The 23969-nt window shown below is 48.7% G+C and overlaps 1 protein-coding gene and 1 long non-coding RNA gene across 2 annotated transcripts in view; one reads left to right on the forward strand and one right to left on the reverse strand.

Moving 5' to 3' along the window:
- The window catches only part of pcp4b (Purkinje cell protein 4b), a 128081-nt gene extending 106143 nt beyond the window's left edge, over positions 1–21938 (forward strand). Inside the window, exons 2-3 of the mRNA XM_086007435.1 lie at positions 14422–14473; positions 21597–21938. Coding sequence (XP_085863561.1) covers positions 14422–14473; positions 21597–21730 — 186 coding nt within the window. The 3' untranslated portion in view covers positions 21731–21938. The remainder of the gene's footprint in view (positions 1–14421; positions 14474–21596) is intronic.
- On the reverse strand, positions 1563–8731 carry LOC147107844 (uncharacterized). The gene is made up of 2 exons (XR_015080897.1): positions 8229–8731; positions 1563–2890 (listed from the first exon to the last, which is right to left on the reverse strand). It is a non-coding gene; the product is annotated as an uncharacterized LOC147107844 (long non-coding RNA).
- Positions 21939–23969: the final 2031 nt, after the last annotated feature.

The raw sequence follows: 23969 nt of genomic DNA on the forward strand, positions 1-23969 counted from the left end.
TTTCTTCTTTACCAATAGTATGATATCACATGTAGCAGAATCTTAGCAATGTTTTTTCTTAGCAATTTGAATTTTAGCAATGAGATTCTTGGCAATATGAACCTTAACAAAGTAGCATGATCATGTCACTGGACTTGGCTGCATTAGGTACTGCTTCAGTGAAGCAAGCATCTAGGAACAACATTTTAGAAATATGCTAATTTATTGCAAAAACAACACACAAAAAATCTGTCAAAACCCACGAATTATAATTTAGGACACTTTCGTGGTATAAATACTTACATATGACAGATGCGCTTCGGGTTCTTCACAGATGCTGACCAGATTGGACGCAACACATTAGCAGCTCCTGGGGCTCAGGTGATCATCTCATTGGAATGCTGAAAGATTCGCACCTCCAGCGAGATCCAGCCTCTATTTTGAAGCCGAAGCTCATATGTGCTATTTAATCGGCACTGAGTAAATGCCTGAGGTTGCCTGAGATTTTTCTACATTTAATGTAAACTTGTTTTGCGCTGATCTGTGGGACTCCGCCAACATATTAACCTTGCTTTGCCGAATATGCTAGCTTGCACTTTTGTTGCCAACACAGTCAGATGCTGATAAACACGAAATTGGATTTCCCAGAAATGCTGGGCCTGGATCAGGACTCCTAGCAGCTATAGATACGAGGAGTCACTTTGCAAACCTTCAGCTCGCTGATTGGGCAAATAGATTTTCTTGGAACAAAAGTGATGACTTTTTTTTTTAAAGCGGTTTGCGGTTTCATTCTGCATTTCACAGAGGGTAGTCAGTGCGTTGAACTTAAAAAAAATGGATAGCTGAGAATTTTTAACCCAATTTTTGTCTTTTTTTAATCTCCCCCACCACCACACCCCCTCCTGATTTTACCAGCACAGTTCCATGAGGGCCGGCGGCAATCTTCACCAAGTCGCTAGTCTTCATGATTTAGATGGTCTAGACAGTGAGAGATGGTAGGCAATTTGACAAGAGGGAGGTGGGGGGGCAAGAGGAGACATTACAGTTGTCACCCAACGTTCACACATGTGAGCTTCCCAGCTGGAGTGGCCGATTTGTGTTTACTTTTCATAGGCCGTGGACGCCGTAGCACTCCCACTAAAGAGAGACCATAAATCTTATATCAGGAGTTTAGAATTACCAGCTGAATATAGTGTTGGCTGTGGCTCAGTTGGTAGCACCCTCGCCTCTGTCCATATCAGACAAGGCTGTGGGTTCGAGTCCCACGCCAGGGACTTGAGCACAAAAATCTAGGCTGATACTCCAGTGCAGTGCTGAGGGAGTGCTGCACTGTCGGAGGTGCCGTCTTTTGGATGAGACGTTAAACTGAGGCCCCGTCTGCCTCTCAGGTGGACGTAAAAGATCCCCCGGCACTATTTCGAAGAAGAGCAGGGGGAGTTCTCCCCGGTGTCCTGGCCAATATTTATTCCTCAACCAACATCACTAAAACAGATTATCTGGTTGATGTAAGCCCCCAAAGTGTGGACTGAGTGATATACACAGTCGACAACACTGGCTTGTTGTAAGAAAGACAGACCCAATAATTGAAGTAAAAACGGTTTATTCAGGCCTGGGGAGCTATGGCTCTTGTGTCCCAACACAAGGCTCCAACTCCACCGAATCTCTTGAGGTTCACACAGTTATACAAAACTTAAGGCCCTGCCCTAAAGGCGGGGATAAGCTTATTAACATATACAGAATTATAGTTAAATTGTAATTATAAAACCATGACATTCCATTCTTCCAGTCGCTTACAAATCTCACATTTCGTTATCAGTTGGTCTTGTTACTTTCTCATGACCCGGGCCTCAATTTTATTACTTTACGATCGTCCATTTGCTGTTGTCAGATGGCTTGGTCTTTCTAAGTATTTCTCTAAGATAGTAGATCTTTCCAAAGCGGGCAATCCGCAGACTTTCTGTCTCTCTCTCTTGAATTATTTCTACAGAGCAAAAACACTTTAGTTAGTTAAAAGAATAGAACCCTATTGAGCTTCACACTTAACAAACCCTTAAGTGCAAAGGTGTCGACTCGCGTGGCCGAACCCATATATCTCTCCCTCTTTCTAAGGGGTTGTTTTGACAGTTTTAATCTCTCCGCAGTTAACCCATAGTCCTGTTTAAACCTTATCTGGGTTTATACAATTTTTACAGACTTCTATTGTTCAACTCAGAGCACAAATTAACCTATTCCCTCCATTTTGTATATTGGTGTTACAGATGAATCCTGGTTTGTTTTTCCTTATTAAATCCAATTTTTAATATCTTACTTCAGTCCCCCCTTTTGACCTTTGGACAATTGCTCCAAACAGGTCAACGTGTATTTCCACTTCCTGGTGTCTGCCAGAGCGTGCACTCCCTGGCCTTCTACCAGTTTAGGTTATACATGTATATATATATCTTATCAATTTGGAGGCCGACTTCCCCCTCTGTGGTATGGTGGTCTTTCCTTTACGGTGGTCTTTCCTTTAGGGTGGGCTTTCCTTTATGCACTCCGTCCGGTGTAACCATTCCCGGGGCCCCTTAGACCCTACACTAATGGTTGAGGCTTTTCTGCTCAAGCCTGTCCCTCATTCCCACGTGGGGTGTGTGACGTGCCAATTCGAGACTGTCATCACACACCAGTCCTCATTCACCACCCTCCTTCTGCCACCCTCCTTCTGCCACCTCCATCTTACGGTTGGCCGGCCCGGTCATTAATTACCATGCCCAATTAATCCCACATAATTTCAGTCGCTTCCCATCGCGTCTTACACCATTTGCCTTGGAGAGGCAGGGGAGTTGTCCATTCTTAACATCGCTGCCTGCCCCTCCTCAGGCTCTACTTCCTTCACCACACCACTTTCGGCCTTACTCATTCTGGCACAAAGGCACTGGAGAAATAAAAATACACAATATATCAGAATAACAATCAAGAGGAATATCATTATGCCTTGTACCACCGAGGCGCCCACAGTCCCCGACCATCCTGGTCCCCAATTATCAAAATATGAGGAAGTGGGTGAGTTTCCTCTAATGTTGCACTAATGTCTTTTTGTTGTTTCTTTAAGCCTTCTTCTATTTTATGATAGTACTTTAAAATTTCCTTTGTTTCCTGCCGTAACTTCTGCCAAGCTTCCTCTAACTTAGGAATTGTCTTGGGCTCTGGTATGACATAAGTTTCAACCCTTTTTAGTAAGTCTCATATTATCAAATGACCAGGTTTTCCTATCTGTATAAGTATCTTTCGACCAATACAACGGTTTGGTTGGGGAATGGTATAAGCCATATCTTGATATTCATATTTCTGTTCAATTGTGGTGACACAACAGGTCCCATTGTTCCTTGATGCTACCCGGGTCCAGTGTATCCCCTTGGGTGAACCTCGAGGGTGCAATTGGTAATTTTCGTAAATCCGTACTCTGATGTGTCTCCCTCGGTGGGGGGGTGTGTGCACACCCATGTCCTTCCCTTGTGGTGGCACCCGTCCACTACCACCCCCCTTTAGGTTTCATTCTTCTGTTTATTATCTTCATCCCTTTCCCAAAGTGTCTTGGTAGGGACATCATGACATTTAACCCACTTTCCCTTTGTACTTCTCCTATATTAATCACGTCGTATCGGGGTTGTCCCCCTTCTGGGAATTGTGGGATGGCCAGTACAAAGCCAATCATCTTAGTCCATGGGGTCAGACAATCACCTGCCCGGTGTACTTGTCCCATTTTACATTCCTTACATAGGCTTTTATTTGTGTCAATCCAAGGTTCCAGATCCTCATTAGTAATCCAATCAGGGATCTGTCCATTATTTATTTGCCTCATGTTATGCTGAGCATTCAACAATAGCCATGAGCCCTACGTGGCACATATTAGTTCCTTATCGGTTTGGCGAGAAGCATTATTAAGTCTATCAATAATTGTATTGATTGTTTCTGCATGGGGGGCTACTATCTCTTCCACCCCCGACAATTGCATTATTGTTTGGTTTCCCTGCCAGTGTCAATTGCTGGCTATTTCCAGCAGCTTGTTTTAGTAACTTCTCTATTTTTGCTTGTAATTCTTCTACTCCTTCGTTTACTCCTTCTATGTCCAAGCTATTAACTGTTGCTAACCCGGCCGCATACCCTGCTCCGGTCGTTTCCAATACTCCCCGTTTCTTACATCTTTGTAAGATAGATTTTTTCCTCCTGTGGATCCTCTAAGTGTTTTACCCACAGGGAGTTCCAGGTTTGTTTTGTATCTCAAAAGTACTCATATTAATGGCAAGCTTAGTAACTCTATGTGCTACACTAAAATACACCTCATCCTGTGTTCTCCTTATTACTAATCCCCCTTGATAATGGCAATACTTATATTTATCCCTAGAATCAAGGCGAGGACGCTCCATCTCATTCCGGACGTCCAATGTTCCTGTAATTACAAAAAGGGGGCTGGTCGTCACCAGCCAGTTAGAATTATTCTGCTCTTATCCATTTTATCAGTTCAAAATGCTGTACATCTGGTTCATTTCTTGTTCTGTGGCTCTGTCCCCAGACATACCTGAAGATGCAAACTATGGCATATAATATCATCATACACAGCCCTATCATTGATATATGTAGTAACTCCCCTTCCCATTCTTTATATCTTCTAGTATACTCCTCACTCTGTCAAAAAGGGCACCATCTCTGGTTTACTCATTGTCTTTCTTATATATTTTTAACTGAGTCCAGTGTTTCCACCTTCCTTTACCCGTTCCAGACCCATCTACATGAGCACATGTGTCATTATTCATTAATACTTCATAAGGTCCTGACCATCTGGGTGCTAGCCCTGGTTTGGCTGGCATTATTTCTGTTATCACTTTGCTATCTATTGCTAAGACCTCCTTCTGGTCGTCCCGTGTATCCTGTTCTCGATCCCGTATAATCTGTTGGTCTTTGGCCTCATGTCTCTAACTATCTGTCCAGATTTATCTTTGGGTAACAGGACAGCTTCCCAAGCAGTCTCCCTGCCGTTTGAGATGGTGCTGCAATTAGTTTATAAGATAACTTCCATTTATCAAATCCTAATTTTCCTTCTATCACTGTGGGGAAATATCAGCTTAACATTAAGAAACTTAAATTTAATAATGTCCAATATCTTTAAATTCTGTTCAGTAATACTGAAGTTGTTACTTGGTGAACTCAAACAGCTGTCAGTGGAAAGGGTTAACTCCTTCGCAGGCTTTTGAAGGTGGAGCTAAACATTATTGCGTCACTTCACGCAACCCAAAAAAACATCCCTGACTGAAAGAGAGTTGTGGTTTCACACTTTGATTCAACATGAACATTTGGGCTTCATTGGTCAGATTCCCTCTCTCAGTTGATCGTTTAGCTGCCCATCCTCTTGTGTGCTTTAATTTATTATTACGGACTCTTTGGGTAGGAGAGAGATTCCTACTCATTCCTTGATTATATTCTTGTCTCTGGTGTCATATATCCCTGCCTACTCCCGCTATCATGTAATCAGACACCACCCCAAAGGCATTCCGACTATCTATATAGGTTTACACATTTTCCTTTGGCTACCCCCCTTTGATCAAATCCTGTATAGTCTGGGCCATTTCTACTTTGTTTCCCGGGCCTGCCTGTTTGTTTGACTTATAATCTGGGGGCCAGTACACTTCATTCGCTTTAGGGTCGACTAAAGCTCCTACTTCTCGCAGTATATCTATCCCTAGGATTGTTCCTTCGGTGCTCTCGCATACCCACAACTGTGTAGGTATTATTATTATAGCCAATTTCTAGTAAGACTGTTTCGCTCTTATAAGCCCTGATTCTTCGTCCACCGATTCCTGCTATACTAACTGAAAGTTTTGTTCGGGGTAAGGGTAAGTCTGTCAATGAGATTGTGGCTCCTGTGTCTATTAACATTTTGCACTGTCGGCCCCCTACCAATGCATCAACAAACATCCTCGGATCCCCCTCCCCTCTCTGGCGCGGTCCCTTCCTGCTGCCATCCCTAGAAGCTTGCGAGCAATCAAAGCACGCAGCCAGTCCTAATGCCCCTCCCATCTGTTTTTGGGCATTTGTCTCTTCCCTTGTGTCATTATGTATCCTAGGTAGACTACTTCATCCTTCCCTACCTATACCTTTCTAAGGTTTAACTCTAGTCCCGCCTTCTATAAGGCTTCCAGTACCATAGTCAATTAAATATTGTAGAGGGACCTGCCACTATCGGATATTCTTGCGGAGTTGAGTTATCTTATTCAATTTGGACTACACCAATTTACATCAACCAGAATTTCACTGTGGCCACAATGAAAGTCTGGTTTTAATAGGTTAATTTACCTCATAACTTCAAGGTTAGATCTTAGACTGAAACTTAATCTTTCATTAAACAAACTTTTTGTTGCTCTTCTCAGTTTTTACACTCCAGCTTAACTTAAATTGTAATAGGTTTTTTTCATTCTGAGGGCACAATCTTATTTGCACATTCTTAAACTTCCAAAATCCCCGACAAGACAAAGGGGTTAAATGCTTTTACTTTAACACAGAGAAGTGGGTGGAGCTTCAACACACAGCAGACAGTTCTTTTTCTTAACGGACAGATTTTCAGACAAAGGAATATTGAATCCTCTTAAACATTCCTAATCTGGAAAACATCCACACTCACACATTTTTATACAAACTGTAATTTCAGCATATGTCTAAGGTTCCTTTCACTCAGCAAATCTCGTGTTTTACTTGTCTTGGTACAGATGCTAATAACTTCCATGTTGGTAAAGCTTTAAGTTTATCTTTTCCTTCCTTTTTAAATCTGTGACTCAACAGCTTTCCCTAGTTTCCAAATCCCTGTTTGTTTGTTTTTTTTTGCTGGGGTTTCAAATTGGTTCGCCTGCAAATTAGATCTTTTTCCTTCTTTATCTCTCCCTTCTGTTTCAATTCCTTACATTATCTGTTGCCTCTTTATCTTTAGCTCCTCCCCACCAAGCCTTTGGCCCTCTGCACTGTTTCTTTTTATTTTCCAGGAGTCGGGTTATAGAATCCAGGTCCCTTGAGGATTCTTCTTCCACCCTCTTAGTCATAACTAACTGCTATGTTTCACGCATAATTCACGATGTTGAGGAATTAGGTTTGTACGCTACGTTGTTCGCCCCATAGCGTCACCTTAGTTAGTTTCTTGCTTTCTGTTAGTCACTTCGTTTCGTTAGACACACACCAACCCTTTAGTCCCAAGGTTTTGGTACTGTGGGGTCTGTAGCTCCCGGCGTCCTACTTGATCCTGGCCGTCACGTGGGACTACTGTCCTCTTAATTCAGGCTCAGGCTAGGTGCTGGGGACAGACCTCACCCTTGTCCGTTCTAACCTCCTTATGACCGCAGGGTTTTATCTCATTCACTCACCACGGTGCACCCATTCATTCAATTGTTGAGATTTCGCCGTCTCACGGATAAAGAGGATTTCCCGCCTCCCCGGGGTAGGGGTCTTTCCGCCCCTGTCGGTTCGCCTACCTACGGCTAAATGAGGACTTCTCTGCCTCCCGGGGTTTTCCGCCCCGTCGGTTCGCCTACCTACGGCTAAATGAGGACTTCTCTGCCTCCCAGGGTTTTCCGCCCCGTCGGTTCGCCTACCTACGGCTAAATGAGGACTTCTCTGCCTCCCAGGGTTTTCCGCCCCGTCGGTTCGCCTACCTACGGCTAAATGAGGACTTCTCTGCCTCCCAGGGTTTTCCGCCCCGTCGGTTCGCCGTTATACGGCTTAGGGAACACCTTATCCCTATCTTTTTAACCGCCTTCAATTAAGGGTGTCTTTCTTTTTATAGTTCTTTTATACGTCGATTCTGACTCACCGTCTCGCCAGCGATTAACCCCTAATTTTACAGGTGGTAATTAAAACATACTCACCCGTCTTAGGTTAACGCTGTCCGAGAGTCTGGTTCAGAACGCACATCCCATCCTCGTCGCCAATTGATGTAAGCCCCCAAAGTGTGGACTGAGTGATATACACAGTCGACAACACTGGCTTGTTGTAAGAAAGACAGACCCAATAATTGAAGTAAAAACGGTTTATTCAGGCCTGGGGAGCTATGGCTCTTGTGTCCCAACACAAGGCTCCAACTCCACCGAATCTCTTGAGGTTCACACAGTTATACAAAACTTAAGGCCCTGCCCTAAAGGCGGGGATAAGCTTATTAACATATACAGAATTATAGTTAAATTGTAATTATAAAACCATGACATTCCATTCTTCCAGTCGCTTACAAATCTCACATTTCGTTATCAGTTGGTCTTGTTACTTTCTCATGACCCGGGCCTCAATTTTATTACTTTACGATCGTCCATTTGCTGTTGTCAGATGGCTTGGTCTTTCTAAGTATTTCTCTAAGATAGTAGATCTTTCCAAAGCGGGCAATCCGCAGACTTTCTGTCTCTCTCTCTTGAATTATTTCTACAGAGCAAAAACACTTTAGTTAGTTAAAAGAATAGAACCCTATTGAGCTTCACACTTAACAAACCCTTAAGTGCAAAGGTGTCGACTCGCGTGGCCGAACCCATATATCTCTCCCTCTTTCTAAGGGGTTGTTTTGACAGTTTTAATCTCTCCGCAGTTAACCCATAGTCCTGTTTAAACCTTATCTGGGTTTATACAATTTTTACAGACTTCTATTGTTCAACTCAGAGCACAAATTAACCTATTCCCTCCATTTTGTATATTGGTGTTACAGATGAATCCTGGTTTGTTTTTCCTTATTAAATCCAATTTTTAATATCTTACTTCATGGTCATTATCACATTGCTGTTTGTGGGAGCTTGCTGTGCGCAAATTGGTTGCCATGTTTCCTACATTACAGCAGTGACTACACTTAAAGAATTTCATTGGCTGTAAAGCGCTTTTGAACATCCGGTGGTTGTGAAAGGCGCTATAGAAATGCAAGTCTTTCTTTCTTTGATTATAAAAATGTGCTCTCCCGGCCATCGGAAGCGCATAATCAGGAAATCACGGACATTCTGCCCACAATTTTCCATCCGTTAATTGTAATGGGGAATTCGCCCGCAATTTTCCGATGTGTGCTCCCAATTGGACAATGGGAAGTGATTTAGGGCATTGGGATTCTGTGCTGGATTGGAATTGGAATTAAATCAAATATTGGCTGAATCAGAATGGAGACTACGGGGTCGATTTTGTCGAATCTGTCGGGGAGAAGGCGGGACTTCCCCTTTCGGGTTTCTGACCCGCCTACTTCGACGTCCAGCCAATCCGCGCGATTTTCCCTTGATTGACCTTGTTGAGCCCGCCCAGCGGGCTCAGCAGGCCAATTAAGGGCCACCCAGCAACAGGTGATGTCACAGACTGAAATTTCATCTGTCAAGAGTTCTTGACAGATGAAATATCAGTGTTTCACAGCTGTTTGAAGCTGTCAAACACTGACAGTCTGATTTCTAAGATGAGTCCTTCTGCGCAGACTCATTTAGAACTCTCAGCAGCACTAAAAGCTGAAGGCTGTCACTTTTCACAGATCGCAGCCGTTCAGCTTTCAGTTCTGGCTGAGTGCTGCGCTCCCGACGGCTACAGGAAGAAAGGCTGTTAAGGTAAGTAAAGGTAAGTAAAAGTTCTTTACACACTTTAGACACACCAAACACACTTACCTTTGCACTCATGCACCCATCACTCACCTGAGCGCCGACATCGCGACCCCTCCAACTCATTCAACCCAACGGTCCGCTGCTCTAACCTGGTGTGGTTTGGAGCCGCCGGGAAACCCACACGAAACCCCTCAAAATGGGGATTAGGCTAAAAACTGCCTGTTAACTACCTGTTAACAGGCAGTTAATTGGCACTAATCCCTTCCCGCCTGGTTTCGGTGGGTCCCAGTGCGGGGCGGCTACCGGCGCCCCTGAAACTTACGTGGGGCGGGGTTTTGGGTGGGATGGTGTCGAGACCCCCAAAGTCGGGATTTCCCACCCCCCCCCCACATGCCTGAAACCCCGCCTGACGGCTCCCCGAAAATCTAGGCCGTCCTGTGGGCTTTTTTTTAAAGAGTATGTTAACCTTTGTTTTCTCCCCTTTGTGACCTCTCCTAGTAATGGTTGCCCTGCACTTGGTGTGTTGCACTTCTTGCTTTTAGACCTCCTTCCATCTTGTCCTTGAATTGTGGCCCCTGCTCCACTTTTGCTCATTCTGTAGGGGCATCTGATGCATCCCCATTAAAATGGAGCTGAGATCAGGGATTCATTGGGTGGGAAGGGGGGTGGGTACCATCATACAGGTAGTCCATAACTTCCTGACACTAAGGACTGTATTTCCCTTTAAGGGCGCAGTAACTTCTGTCCAATTACCCCCGCCTACCCACCCCGCCTCTGACTCTGCCCTAACTCCAGCCTATTTCCCTGGGCTGGGGGTATTTCCAATGCATGGCGAACACTCACTGGGATTCCCACTGCCAAGAGTGAGTCTACCAACTGCCCCAATGGAAATGTTCACGGTGCCGCCGAGAGATACCCGCTACAGTGCCACAAGAGCGATGGGAATATGTTCAATGGACAGAAGCCCCCAAAGACTGATGGAGCAACAGCCTTGTAGGCCTAGTCAGAGACCGAGGCCTACACATGTAGCAATGCGGGGGGCGGGGGGGGTGGTGGTTAGATTAAAGAGGAGAGGAGATTAGCTACAAGGTCCTCTTCCACCATGGAGGAACCTCAGGCCTGTTACCGCCACCTCTTGGGGCCTACCACCACCGTTTCCGCGGCAGCCTCGGGAATTGGCAGTAACACAGATAGACGAGGGAAATCCATTGGGGTCTCAGACTCCGACTCCCCCCTCCGGCTGCCACTTACATGCAGTGGGAGAGGAAGGCGTGACCAGTAGAAGGGAGCAGAGGGAAGATGCAGGTCAGGTGGTACGATGGTGCTAGGCCTCACTACCTGAATATTCTATCATTCTCTGTCACTGTCCCATCCAATTTTGGGCAGGATTGCAGAGGAGAATCCAAACCTACTGGCCATTACTCCAGTGTGCTGCATCACCTCACAATGCACCATTTTATTCAGAAGCTGTTGAAGTCAGTGTGGCCAGCAAGTAATATAGGAGTTAACTAAAAATTCAGTGGCTTGGACAGGAACTCCTATCTCTATAGAAACACATGGCAGTATATTATCACTCGCTCTCAATAATAAGAGGTTTGAACCACTGAACATTTCTATACTTAGATATATTTTTAACAGCAGGGGACAAAGCACTCCAATTCTGTACAAGTTAATGGAAAGAGACTTTAAAGCGCTTGTTTGCACCAAGCTTGCATTATTACAACCATAACTCATTAAACTCTTATCAATTGTGAATTACGGAAGCAGCCTATCTCATATAGTGTGATTTCTAATATAGATGGGCTGTGAAGTTAATCATAGTCAGGGAGCAGAAATTGCTGCTTTTGGTCCCATCACTCAACATTTTGTATTCAATTACTCTTTCTGAGAGATGAAAGTCTTTTTTGCTGTTTGCTGAACTGAGTTATTATTGCGTTACCTTTTTTGAAAGAAAGAAAAATAACTTTCTGTGGCGCCTTCACAACCTGAGGATGTCCCAAAGCGCTTTACAGCCAATGAAGGGCCTTTGAAGTGTAGCCGCTGTTGTAATGTAGAGAAACGCGGGAGCCAGTTTGCGCACAGCAAGGTCCCACAAACAGCAGTGAGATAAACGACCAGATAATCTGTTTTGGTCATGCTGGTTGAGGGATAAATATTGGCCCAGGACAACTTCTGTTTTATTAATCGCCATTCTACTACCCACCTTCTGCAGCTAAGACCAGGCTGAATGAGCGACCCCTGTGTTCAGGTCTCTTCCTCTACCATTGTGAAGCTTGCTGAGGAGGATGTACAAGATTTCACTCTGAATAACTCTAGCTCTCTCCGATTTTCTCTTGCTTCCTAGGGGGGGGGTGCGGGGGAGTTCCCCGGACTCCACTTGGTAACTCAGCTCATGGGAGACCGTGGACTCAAATCCACATCCCAGTTCACTGTAGCACAACCCATTGTTGCCGTAAAGTGTTACACCACTGTGCTGCTTGGCATTTTTAAAATTCCGCTATTTATTTGACCATAGCGATTCAGTTTTAGGATAACACGAGAAAGCTTGAAAGCAGAAAAAGAGTTTCTTCAGCCCATCAAGGCTGCTCGATTCACAGTCCATGCATGGCTACCTCAATCACGGACACTTCCTCTTCTCCCACCCAAGATTTATTCTCTCTTCCTAACCTCCTTGCTGATCTACAACACCGAAAATAATGTTTAAAGAATTCTCAAGTCTATTCTAGAATTATGCTCCGTCCTGGATCTCCATATGCAATGCACCATTTTCCAGGCCACGTACAACAGGTTGGGTCCAGGTTTCTACTAAATATACTCTAGGACCAACCACTAAGAGTTGTGTCAGAGTGGCCTAAGATGTCTCTTCCCTGATTCTTCCTCCCCTCTTGTGTGGAAGCATTTGCCCTCTTCTCAGGGTAATAGCTTGAGTTTCTTTCCCCTCTACTCTAACTCTTGCTTTTCACACCTCTCCCGAAGTCAATGACTCATGGTGCCATGGACACTGACGACAAATAGCTAGGAAATGACTTGGGAACATCGGCGCTATCTATGGCACATGCATGTTGTTAACTGAACGCCAGATTGTGCCTTGATGGGAGTAAGAACATTGTAATAATTACACTCCAGGGTCTCTCGTAATGCTTTAGTTATTCTTTGACAGAATAATCCAGAAGGTCTGGAAATAAAGGCAGATAGTTATTGCCGTAGCAATTTGAGTGGTTATTCGGGTATAATGGAATTCAAACTTTGTGTGTGAGTCTGTAGAGTTGGCAAGCTATTTTACCATGTGGTGGGTGGGGAAAATCACTCCACTTCTGGCTTCCAGATGTAAACACTCTCCGCCAAGCTTCAATGCACAGCGATCAGGAGCTGAAAGGAAACTGCTTTTGTAAACTTACCACACAGTAATTACATGTTCCTCCGGCACCACTGACTGGAGGGCGTAATTGTTGTGTGACAAGTTTACATAGAGAGCTTCCACTACAACTTAGAAGTTCATAGCAGAATAAAAATAAGGACTGAATGTGTGAGTGAATCACTACTGGGCACCCTGATCCAATTATCCGCTGCCCTCTAAACCCACTTCTATTCCTGACTGGGAGGAAGCAGTCTTCTCCCGGGTCTTGACTGGAGCCAAACTCTTTGGCCGAGAAATTCAGTTAAGGCCCGCCAGCAGGCTAACGCCCAAAAGTTAGCGCTGCGCGCGGAGCCACTTGCGCCCGCCGGAAATTCAGTTTCTGTGCCCCAACTCGAAGGCGGCCGCTATTCAAGGGTTTCGGCGCCCCCGCTTGGGGCGCTGAAACTGAATATCGGCGCGCGAGGTGCTGCAGCGCCACCCGCTGCAGAGCGGCAGGCTGCGGTACTGCAGGCCTCCTCCTTCTCTTAAGGGGGAGGTGCCTGCAACAGCGAGATCGCCGCTGGATTGTGCCGGCAAATGAGCCCGGCACCACGGAGAAGTGCCGGGCTCGCGGAAAGCAGCCGGCAATGCCGCGGGGGGGTGGTGGAGGAGGCCGGGGAAGGAGGTGCGGGCAGGCGGCCGCCGAAAAAGCGGCCGGCCGCACCTCCACCTTAAAGCGCCCCAGTAGCGCAGCAGTACGGCCCCGTTTTTCCAGCGCTGTTTGCGGCCGCTGCAGAAGAGGCGGCCGCAACTAAATATGGGGTTTGGGCCGGAAGCGGGGCGGAACCGGGGCACTGCGCACACCGATGACGTCATCGGTGTCGGCGCAGCGCTACCGGCTACCGCCGCCATTACCGCAGCGCTGAATATCAGCGCACCCTCTTACACTGGCGCAGAAACCCTATTTGGGCGGTAACTGGGCGCAAAGCCCACTGAATTTCTAGGCCTTTAACTTTCACTTGGGCAGTTGGTGATGAGATAACCAAGTACAGGAAACTCTCTTCTAACCAGCAAAATTCAGGAGTAGGTTCAGGTAAGTTTTACTTCATATTAGTGGCAGTTCCTGGATCTGTGGCTGTGTAACCGGGGTTCGTGCACTTGTTGCTAAGCAACAGGGACGCTTGGTCTGTGGCCGGAGTTCCTGCACCTGTTGCTAAGCAACAGGGAAGCCTGGATTTGTTGCTGTGTACGGAGCTCTCGTACCTTTTAAACTATACCTCTCTGTAATCCGGACTTTTTGATAAACTGGCACCACGCCGGTCCCGTCGGTGCCGGATAATAAAGAGTTTCCTGTAATGGAACTGACACCACCTGCCGAGATGTGCCACGGCTGGAGTGTCCTACTGTCCTCGTTGAAGATGGTACAATGGATGCCAGAGGACTGCAGCAATTATCAGGACGTTCCAGTGCTTAAAATGAATCTGTGACTAGCGTAAGAAAGCTACACACAAAACTCAACTAATATTTCCCTTTATTTTCCAGAGAAAAAACACTGGAGCAAAATATGGGAAAGAGAAGACATCTGATGGCAAAGGTAAATATTTTTCATTTTTTATATTGATATCCACACGCGCACAACAGGGATTATAAGAAATAGGAGCAGGAGTCGGCCATTTGGCCCTTTGAGCCTGCTCCACCATTCAATGAGACCATGGCTGATCTTCTACCTCATCTCCACTTCCCTGCACTATCCCCATATCCCTTGATTCCCTTAATATTCAAAAATCTATCGATCTCTGTCTTGAATATACTCAACGACTGAGCCTCCACAGTCCTCTGGGGTAGAGAATTCCAAAGATTCACCACCCTCTGAGTGAAGACATTTCTCCTCATCTCAGTCCTAAATGACCGACCCCTAGCAATGAATGAAGCTCAAAGCTCCCCACCACTGGGGTTTTCCTCGTGTCATTTCTGGGAAACAATAATTTCACGAAGAGTCTAAGCCATGGATATAGAGACTTAGTTTATTTGAGATGTTAGCGCAGAAAATGCTCTTGGTATATAGGTAGTTTTATAGGAACGTAGGAATTGCTACACGAAAAAAGGCCATGTTCCATCTACCATCCTGGTCATTGCTTGATACAATGATAATGGAGTTGTTGACTAATCACAGCAATCAATCTCCATCAATTAGTCTACAACAGACCCAGACGTACGAACATACGAAAATGACGGGCAGGACTTCCAGCTGAAACTGGGCAGAGTTTGCATGGCCACACTGTTGGCATGACTGAGGCAGTAAGTCGCACCCCGCCAATTTAGGGGCACCGCCGCCCTGTTTCCGCCTACCAGGCGGCTTGAAAACCTCCCCCAATATTCCAGATGTGGCCTCAGCAATGATGTGCACGAGGTTAGAATACCTTGTTACAACTTGAGTGCGATGCCCCATAGATGCTCCCCAGTACAGCTTCACCTTTGATTCTTCCATTCCCACCTTTGTTTTTCCACCTTCATTTTTCCTGTTCCAATGTGAAAAGCCTTATATTTATTCACATTAAAAATAAAACTACTTAACTGGTCATTGCCTTCATTGAAAAGAAGCAAAGCACACTTAGGGGGAAAAATTCAGTTGTTTGCGCCTCCTATTAGCGCCTTAAGAGGGCGCTAATGGGGCGCAAAGCAAGTAGCGCCCGGGCGCGGTGATGTTTGCGCCGCTCGCGAAATTAACTAGACATTTTGCGGCGGCACTAAACACTACCGCCACGATCTCCTGCGCCGGCAGATCGTGATGTCAGTCGAGTGCGCAACGCCCCGGTAGCGCCCCAGACCGGATATTGAATGATGCCCCCTGCCTTACCGCCTGCCGCTAGCAGCGACAGGTTGAGGGGAGCGTTTTGCAGTCAGAAAGGGACTGGGGGAGCGCGATTTAAAGGCGACCGCTTCCTGCCTTTTTTTATTGGTGACATTTTTGCACCACGCATTCTGAGAGAGAGAGAGACTTCTGGAGAGATTCAACGCTGTGTGAAGGAGTTTTGGATACTGAGCAGCACTTTGCAGGTTCATTTTGATTTGCCCTTCCTTGCTTTGCCAGCGCTCTGAGGTAGCGCCTCGCTCCTCGGCCTTTGCGCCTTAAGACAGGTGTGAAGCACCTGATTTAGCGCTCCAATCACCTCCAGGGGCGATAAAAGCCAAGTTTGCCGTCGGAAGCGATAATTAGCGGCAGGCACTAAACTTTGCGCACGGCCGATAATGGCGCCCCAAGCGGGGCGATACTGAATTTTTCCCCCTTAGTATTTAATCAACCACTCACCCTGACGAGAAGCTTTTCTGCCAGTTTGTTTCCTCTCGACTCCTCCTCCCTTGAAGGCGTTGCTGGGGTTTGGCACCCTGGTCGCCAGAGACCTCCAATACTGTACCGAAAGGCAATTCTTCATTCATGAGCCTAGGCATTGAGTGTCAGTCGACTGTCAAGCAGGGAGACATCACAGAGGAGCCCAACCACTGCCTTCCCCCCGATGTCCATGCACAGGCACTTCCAGCTGAGGATCACTGAATAGGGTTCTTGGTGCCTGAGCAGTGATCCCACTGATTGGAGTCGACGTCGAAGAGGAAACCAATAGAAGAAGATTAAAAAATAAAATGGAGCCTCCTTGCCCTTTGACCCCTATGCCACCTTGCCCAGTCCCTGAGTACAGTCAACTCCTGATAAGTCAATGCTTTCACAAAAAAGATCTGAATTATGAAGAAAACAGCAAAGTGGGAATTTCATATTAAATTTGGTAAGGAATTGTCGATCATTTGAATTAAGCAACTTTGAATTAAGAGGAGTTGGCTGTAGATTGTAAGAAGGAGGTAAGATCGAGAGATGGACAGTCTGGAGATTCTGGGAAAGAATTATTTAGAGTAGGAGACAGCATGATACATCTTGGTTACAACATAGTGAGGGGGGTACAGGAAGGGGAAAAGGTGAGGAAGGTGGGGCAAGTGCCACGTAAGAGGAACGATAGAGGAATGCTATAATCATCACATAAGTGCCAGATAATGACCATCTCCAATTAGAAAAAGACTCAATCACCTTCCCTTGCCTTACAAGGGCATCATTCCGCAGCATCACCATCACTGTGGGTCACCACTGACCAGAAGTTTAACTGGACCAACCAGATCAACACCATGGCTAAAAGAATAAGGCAGAGGCTGAGAGTGGGGACTCATCTTCGACTATGGTTCCACAACTTGGAATATATTGGAGGATGAGGAGGGGGGAAGCGAGGGTAGCAATCTCCAGCCATGAAGCTGCGCAGCTAGTATCATCCGAGCTGATAGCGAGGAAGTGAAAAAATAAATAAAACCATTATCCCAGCAGTGGGGAAAAAAAATCATTGCCACTGTGCTGTTAACGAGCAGTATGATCTGTGAGAGCCCTTTAAAAATATATGTCACAGGTGTGTCCCGACTCCTTCACCCCACAGCGGTAAACTCCATTTACTCTCTGTGCAATAGATCATGATTCAACACAGGGAAAATAATTTGTTGAAGTAGCACTTCAGGGAAGGCAATCGATGAGTATGCTGGCCATGTCTGCCACTGTTTACCAATCAGACGCTGGACATTGATTAGACTGTGCCTTGCTTTGAAATCGCTCTTTATTGAGATATTCCCCCTCCGCGGCCGAGAAATGTTCAGGTGCAAAAAAAAACAGGTGCCTGAGCATCGGAAATGGTGGGAGGGGCCGTCGGCTTATTATGTGCTGAAAGTGCGCCCGCCCCCCCGTAAAAGACCCCAAGGCACTATTTCGAAGAAGAGCAGGGGTGTTATCCCTGGTGTCCGGGCCAATATTTATCCCTCAATCAACATCACAAAAACAGATTATCTGGTCATTGCCACATTGCTGTTTGTGGGAGCTTGCTGGGCGCAAATTAGCACACCTGGAGTACTGTGCACAGTTCTGGTCTCCTTATCTAAGGAAGGATATACTTGCCTTGGAGGCGGTGCAACGAAGGTTCACTAGATTGATTCCTGGGATGAGAGGGTTGTCCTATGATGAGAGATTGTGTAGAATGGGCCTATACTCGCTGGAGTTTAGAAGAATGAGAGGTGATCTCATTGAAACATACAAGATTCTGAAGGGGATTGACAGGGTAGATGCTGAGTGGTTGTTTCCCCTGACTGGAGTGTCTAGAACTAGGGGGCATAGTCTCAGGATAAGGGGTCGTCCATTTAAGACTGAGATGAGGAGGAATTTCTTCACTCAGAGGATTGTGCATCTTTGGAATTCTCTGCCCCAGAGGGCTGTGGATGCTGAGTCTTTGAGTATATTCAAGGCTGAGATCGATAGATTTTTGGGCTCTAGGGGAATCTATTTCTTATGTTCTTATGTTTTTATATTGGTAAAGACAGGAAAAAAAGCAGTCCAGAACCAGTGCCTGAAACATGCATATGCAAATAGGGGGCCAAACGCCAATTCCAGGCTCCCTTTGCAAAATTGGGCTGCCCTGAACGCAGCCGGTGCTAGGACAGCAACGTTCAGGAAAATGTTGTCTGCATGCGGCCTAACCGGGGCTCTTAAAGGGACTGCTGGAGGCTGCCACAAAAAAAAACGTTTAAAAAAAAAAATGCTTGCCTGAATGTTGAGCCTGGAGATGCAGGAGTGCTTCGTTCGGCTTCACTGCACTGCCAAAGGCCATTGCCGGCCCCGACTTAGCTCCCAATCGATCGCCCCTCCCCCTCCCAATCACTGCCCCTCCCCCTCCCGATCACTGCCCCTCCCTCTCCCGATCACTGCCCCTCCCTCTCCCGATCACTGCCCCTCCCTCTCCCGATCACTGCCCCCCCTCTCCTGATCACTGCCCCTCCCTCTCCCGATCACTGCCCCTCCCTCTCCCGATCACTGCCCCCCCTCTCCCGATCACTGCCCCTCCCTCTCCCGATCACTGCCCCTCCCTCTCCCGATCACTGCCCCCCCCTCCTGATCACTGCCCCTCCCACTCCCGATCACTGCCCCTCCCTCTCCCGATCACTGCCCCCCCTCTCCCGATCACTGCCCCTCCCTCTCCTGATCACTGCCCCTCCCCTCCCGATCACTGCCCCTCCCCCTCCCGATCACTGCCCCTCCCCCTCCCGATCACTGCCCCTCCCTCTCCCGATCACTGCCCCTCCCTCTCCCGATCATTGCCCCTCCCTCTCCCGATCACTGCCCCTCCCCCTTCCGATCACTGCCCCCCCTCTCCTGATCACTGCCCCTCCCTCTCCTGATCACTGCCCCTCCCTCTCCCGATCACTGCCCCTCCCTCTTCCGATCACTGCCCCTCCCTCTCCCGATCACTGCCCCTCCCTCTCCCGATCACTGCCCCTCCCTCTCCCGATCACTGCCCCTCCCTCTCCCGATCACTGCCCCTCCCTCTCCCGATCACTGCCCCCCCTCTCCCGATCACTGCCCCCTCTCCTGATCACTGCCCCTCCCCTCCCGATCACTGCCCCTCCCCCTTCCGATCACTGCCCCCCCTCTCCTGATCACTGCCCCTCCCTCTCCTGATCACTGCCCCCCCCACCCGATCACTGCCCCTCCCCCTCCCGATCACTGCCCCCTCCCCCTCCCGATCACTGCACCTCCCCTCCCGATCACTGCCCCTCCCTCTCCCGATCACTGCCCCTCCCTCTCCCGATCACTGCCCCCCCTCTCCCGATCACTGCCCCTCCCTCTCCTGATCACTGCCCCCCCCTCCCGATCACTGCCCCTCCCCCTCCCGATCACTGCCCCTCCCTCTCCTGATCACTGTCCCTCCCCCTCCCAATCACTGCCCCTCCCGATCACTGCCCCTCCCCCTCCCGATCACTGCCCCTCCCCCTCCCGATCACTGCCCCTCCCCCTCCCGATCACTGCCCCTCCCCCTCCCGATCACTGCCCCTCCCCCTCCCGATCACTGCCCCCCCTCCCAATCACTGCCCCTCCCTCTCCTGATCACTGCCCCTCCCCCTCCCAATCACAGCCCCTCCCCCTCCCGATCACTGCCCCTCCCTCTCCCGATCAATGCCCCCTCCCTCTCCTGATCACTGCCCCTCCCCTTCCGATCACTGCCCCTCCCTCTCCCGATCACTGCCCCTCCCCCTCCCGATCACTGCCCCTCCCCCTCCCGATCACTGCCCCTCCCCTCCCAATCACTGCCCCTCCCTCTCCCGATCACTGCCCCTCCCTCTCCCGATCACTGCCCCTCCCCCTCCCGATCACTGCCCCTCCCCCTCCCGATCACTGCCCCCTCCCCCGCCCGATCACTGCCCTCCCTCTCCCGATCACTGCCCCTCCCGGTCACTGCCCCTCCCCCTCCCGATCACTGCCCCTCCCCCTCCCGATCAATGCCCCCTCCCTCTCCCGATCACTGCCCCTCCCCCTCCCGATCACTCCACCTCCCCCTCCCGATCACTGCCCCTCCCCCTCTCGATCACTGCCCCTCCCCCTCCCGATCACTGCCCCTCCCTCTCCCGACCACTGCCCCTCCCTCTCCCGATCACTGCCCCTCCCTCTCCCGGTCACTGCCCCTCCCCCTCCCGATCACTGCCCCTCCCTCTCCCGACCACTGCCCCTCCCTCTCCCGATCACTGCCCCTCCCTCTCCCGGTCACTGCCCCTCCCCCTCCCGATCACTGCCCCTCCCCCTCCCGATCACTGCCCCTCCCTCTCCCGGTCACTGCCCCTCCCCCTCCCGATCACTGCCCCTCCCTCTCCCGATCACTCCCCCTCCCAATCACTGCCCCCTCCCTCTCCTGATCACTGCCCCTCCCTCTCCCGATCACTGCCCCTCCCCCTCCCGATCACTCCACCTCCCCCTCCCGATCACTGCCCCTCCCCCTCTCAATCACTGCCCCTCCCCCTCCTGATCACTGCCCCTCCCCCTCCTGATCACTGCCCCTCCCCCTCCCGATCACTGCCCCTCCCCCTCCCGATCACTGCCCTCCCTCTCCCGATCACTGCCCCTCCCTCTCCCGATCACTGCCCCCTCCCTCTCCCGATCACTGCCCCCTCCCTCTCCTGATCACTGCCCCCTCCCTCTCCCAATCACTGCCCCCTCCCTCCCGATCACTGCGCTCTCCCTCCTGATCACTGCCCCCTCCCTCTCCTGATCACTGCCCCCTCCCTCTCCCAATCACTGCCCCCTCCCGATCACTGCGCTCCCCCTCCTGATCACTGCCCCCTCCATCTCCTGATCACTGCCCCCTCCCCCCCATCGCGTGTCCCCCTCTCCAATTGCCCCCCTTCCCTCCCAATCGCCCCCGCACCCCGATCACCATCGCCCTCCCTCTCAATAGCTTTGCCCGCTTCCTTGACCTTCTTGAGGGACTCTGCTGGCAATGCAGTGGCCCCGATTTGAAATCCTCTTTGCCAGCGAGTTGCCTTGGTAAGCCCAGCTAGCGGGGGAGGAAAAACTAGCTCAGGTTGCCATTCGTAATCATTACCCAGTGACCCCTGCTGGAGAAGTGCGTGTGGCCGCGTGTCAGGAGTGGGCAGGACCAGTATCCCCTCTGATTCCCCCTCCTCTGCCCTCCTTCTCCCAGTCAAACAGCCCGCTGACACTGCCTAGTCTCAGTCAAGGAGCAAGGCACTGCAGGGGACCCCAGTGCGACTCGGCACCTCCAGGAGAGGAGAGAAGTGGGGGAACTGCAACAACCGGGAGTGATAAACCTACAAGTAGCCGAAGCTGACCGCTCACTCTTCTTGTCTTGTAGACGCAGCCAGAGCTTCAAAGGAGGATGCTGAGGAATTTGACATCGATCTGGATGCCCCGGAGACAGAGAAGGCCGCTGTCGCTATACAGAGTCAGTTCAGAAAATTCCAGAAGAAGAAACAGGATCCTTCTTAGGCTTTCCGTTGGGTGCTGAGAAGACAGCACGTAACCAGGCAACTCCCTCCTAGCTCTCTTCTGTTGGTGCATGCAGTAAAAACACTCCGTCGATATGTGTGTATTGAATAAACTCCTGAAAATGCATCTGTAATACTACCTTTAGTCATTCACTTGTAACCTATTCCTATTATTATGCATACATTAATAAAGTCAGTATTGTACCTGATATATTTCCAACGATCCTCCTTCTCAAAGCTACAAGTAGAAGGTGCAGGTAACAGGAAATTTGTTGAAGGTGAGGACTATTGCTGGGGCGTGGCTCCCACGTGGACTTCCAGCGTTCGAGTACCTTGTGACAAGGGATCATTCCCCATTTGCGAAATACTGCAAAATGCTGGAGATCTGAAATAAAAACAGAAAATGCTGGAAGCACTCAGCAGGTCTTAACGGTAACTGTGGAGAGGGCGAGACACAATACTTAATGTTTCAGCTTTCCAGCTTTCCCCTACTGCCGCTAATGAGCCCATTAAGTGGCGCTGCGAATGGCCGCCTCGTGAACTGTATCGCCCGTGGTTTGTTGAGGGGAGAGCTGAGGATGTAGTGGTGATTAACATGAACATTCATTTCAAGAGGGATAGAATTGAAAAGCAGAGAAGTTATGATAAACTTGTGAGGAACCTTGATTAGAACGCACTTGGAGTACTATGCACAGTTCTAGCCTCCATATTACTAAAAGGAAGTAGAGGCACTGGAGAAGGTGTACAAAGCTTCACAAGGATGATACCAGAACTAAGGGAATATACTTATTGGGAAAGGCTGAACAGACTGGGGCTCTTTTCTCTAGAAAAGAGAAGGCCAAGGGGTGACTAATGGAGGTCTTTAAAATTATGAAGGGGTTTGATGGGGTCGACGTGGAGAAGACGTTTCCACTTGTGGGGGAGACCAGAACTAGGGGCCATAAATATAAGATAGTCACTAATAAATCCAATAGTGAATTCAGGAGAAACGTCTTTACCCAGAGTGTGGTGAGAATGTGGAACTCGCTCCCACAGGGAGTGGTTGAGGCGAATAGTATCGATGCATTTAAGGGGATGCTAGATAAGTACATGAGGGAGAAAGGAACAGAAGGATATGCTGATAGCGTTAGATGAGGAGGGGGTGGGAGGAGGCTCGTGTGGAGTGCAAACACTCGCATAGACCAGTTGGGTTGAATATCCTGTTTCTATGCAGTAGATTCTCTAACTATGTAATCTATGTAAAATGGAGTCGAAGGTTCTGACAGTGTCATTTGACCCCTGCTTGAATCGTGGTCAGCCCGAAAATCAGATCATGTGGATCTCCAGCGGTAAGTCTGCGGGACCTTGGTTTTTGCAATTCCTGTCCTGCCACCACCCCCGTTTAAGAAGTAAACAGGACAGTAGCGAGATGAAAATTGCACCCAGGTAATGAAAAGGAGCTGCAGCTCACAGACGATCGGATCGATTTGCTGATTTACCTCCTTTGCTGTTTGTGGAACCTTGCTGTGCACCAACTGGCTGCGACACTTGCCTACATAACAGCCATGGTGTGGAGATGCCGGAGTTGGACTGGGGTGGACAAATGTAAGAAGTCACACAACACCAGGTTATAGTCCAACAGCTTTATTTGAAATCACAAGCTTTCGGAGCGCTGCTCCTTCTTCAGGTGAAGTGGAGAAATGCATAAAGACACAGCTTATATAGTCAGAGAATCATGTCAGATGTTTACAGGTAACCTTTCCAACTGCCATTTATCACACCTCGGCAGAGAGATAATCACAGCAATCAAAGGTGTGAATAACAGCAGTGATTAAACTTCAAGAACAAAGTAATTCATTGGCATATCCTGAGGGTGTGAAAGGAACAATATAAATACGTTTTTATCTCTCTTGCCTTCTTTCTATCTTTCTGCCAATTCCCTCAGGCTCTCCTCTCTTCAGAAGCACATCTCTCGATTCCATTTATATTGTTTGCTTTAACAACCTTTTCAGGTACTTTGGGGGGAATTTTAACATGGGGGAGCGGGTGGGAGTGGGTGGGGGGGTTAAATGGCCAAAAACTCCAAGAGTGCCAGGAAGCCAGCTCCAACCCGTCGACTTCCGTGTTTTACTGAGGTGGGAAAAGGGGCGGGCAGACAACCCGCTCCCAGGAGGTGGGATGGCATTTTAAATATGTTAATGAGGCTGGAAGCGTCGGACTGAACCAGTTGCAGGTTTAACTGTGGCCGGCTGGGTTTCCCG

Source organism: Somniosus microcephalus, chromosome 14 (genome assembly GCF_052327205.1).
Source record: "Somniosus microcephalus isolate GS21.2 chromosome 14, FLI_Smic_1.0, whole genome shotgun sequence".
Classification (NCBI taxonomy): Eukaryota; Metazoa; Chordata; class Chondrichthyes; order Squaliformes; family Somniosidae; genus Somniosus; species Somniosus microcephalus.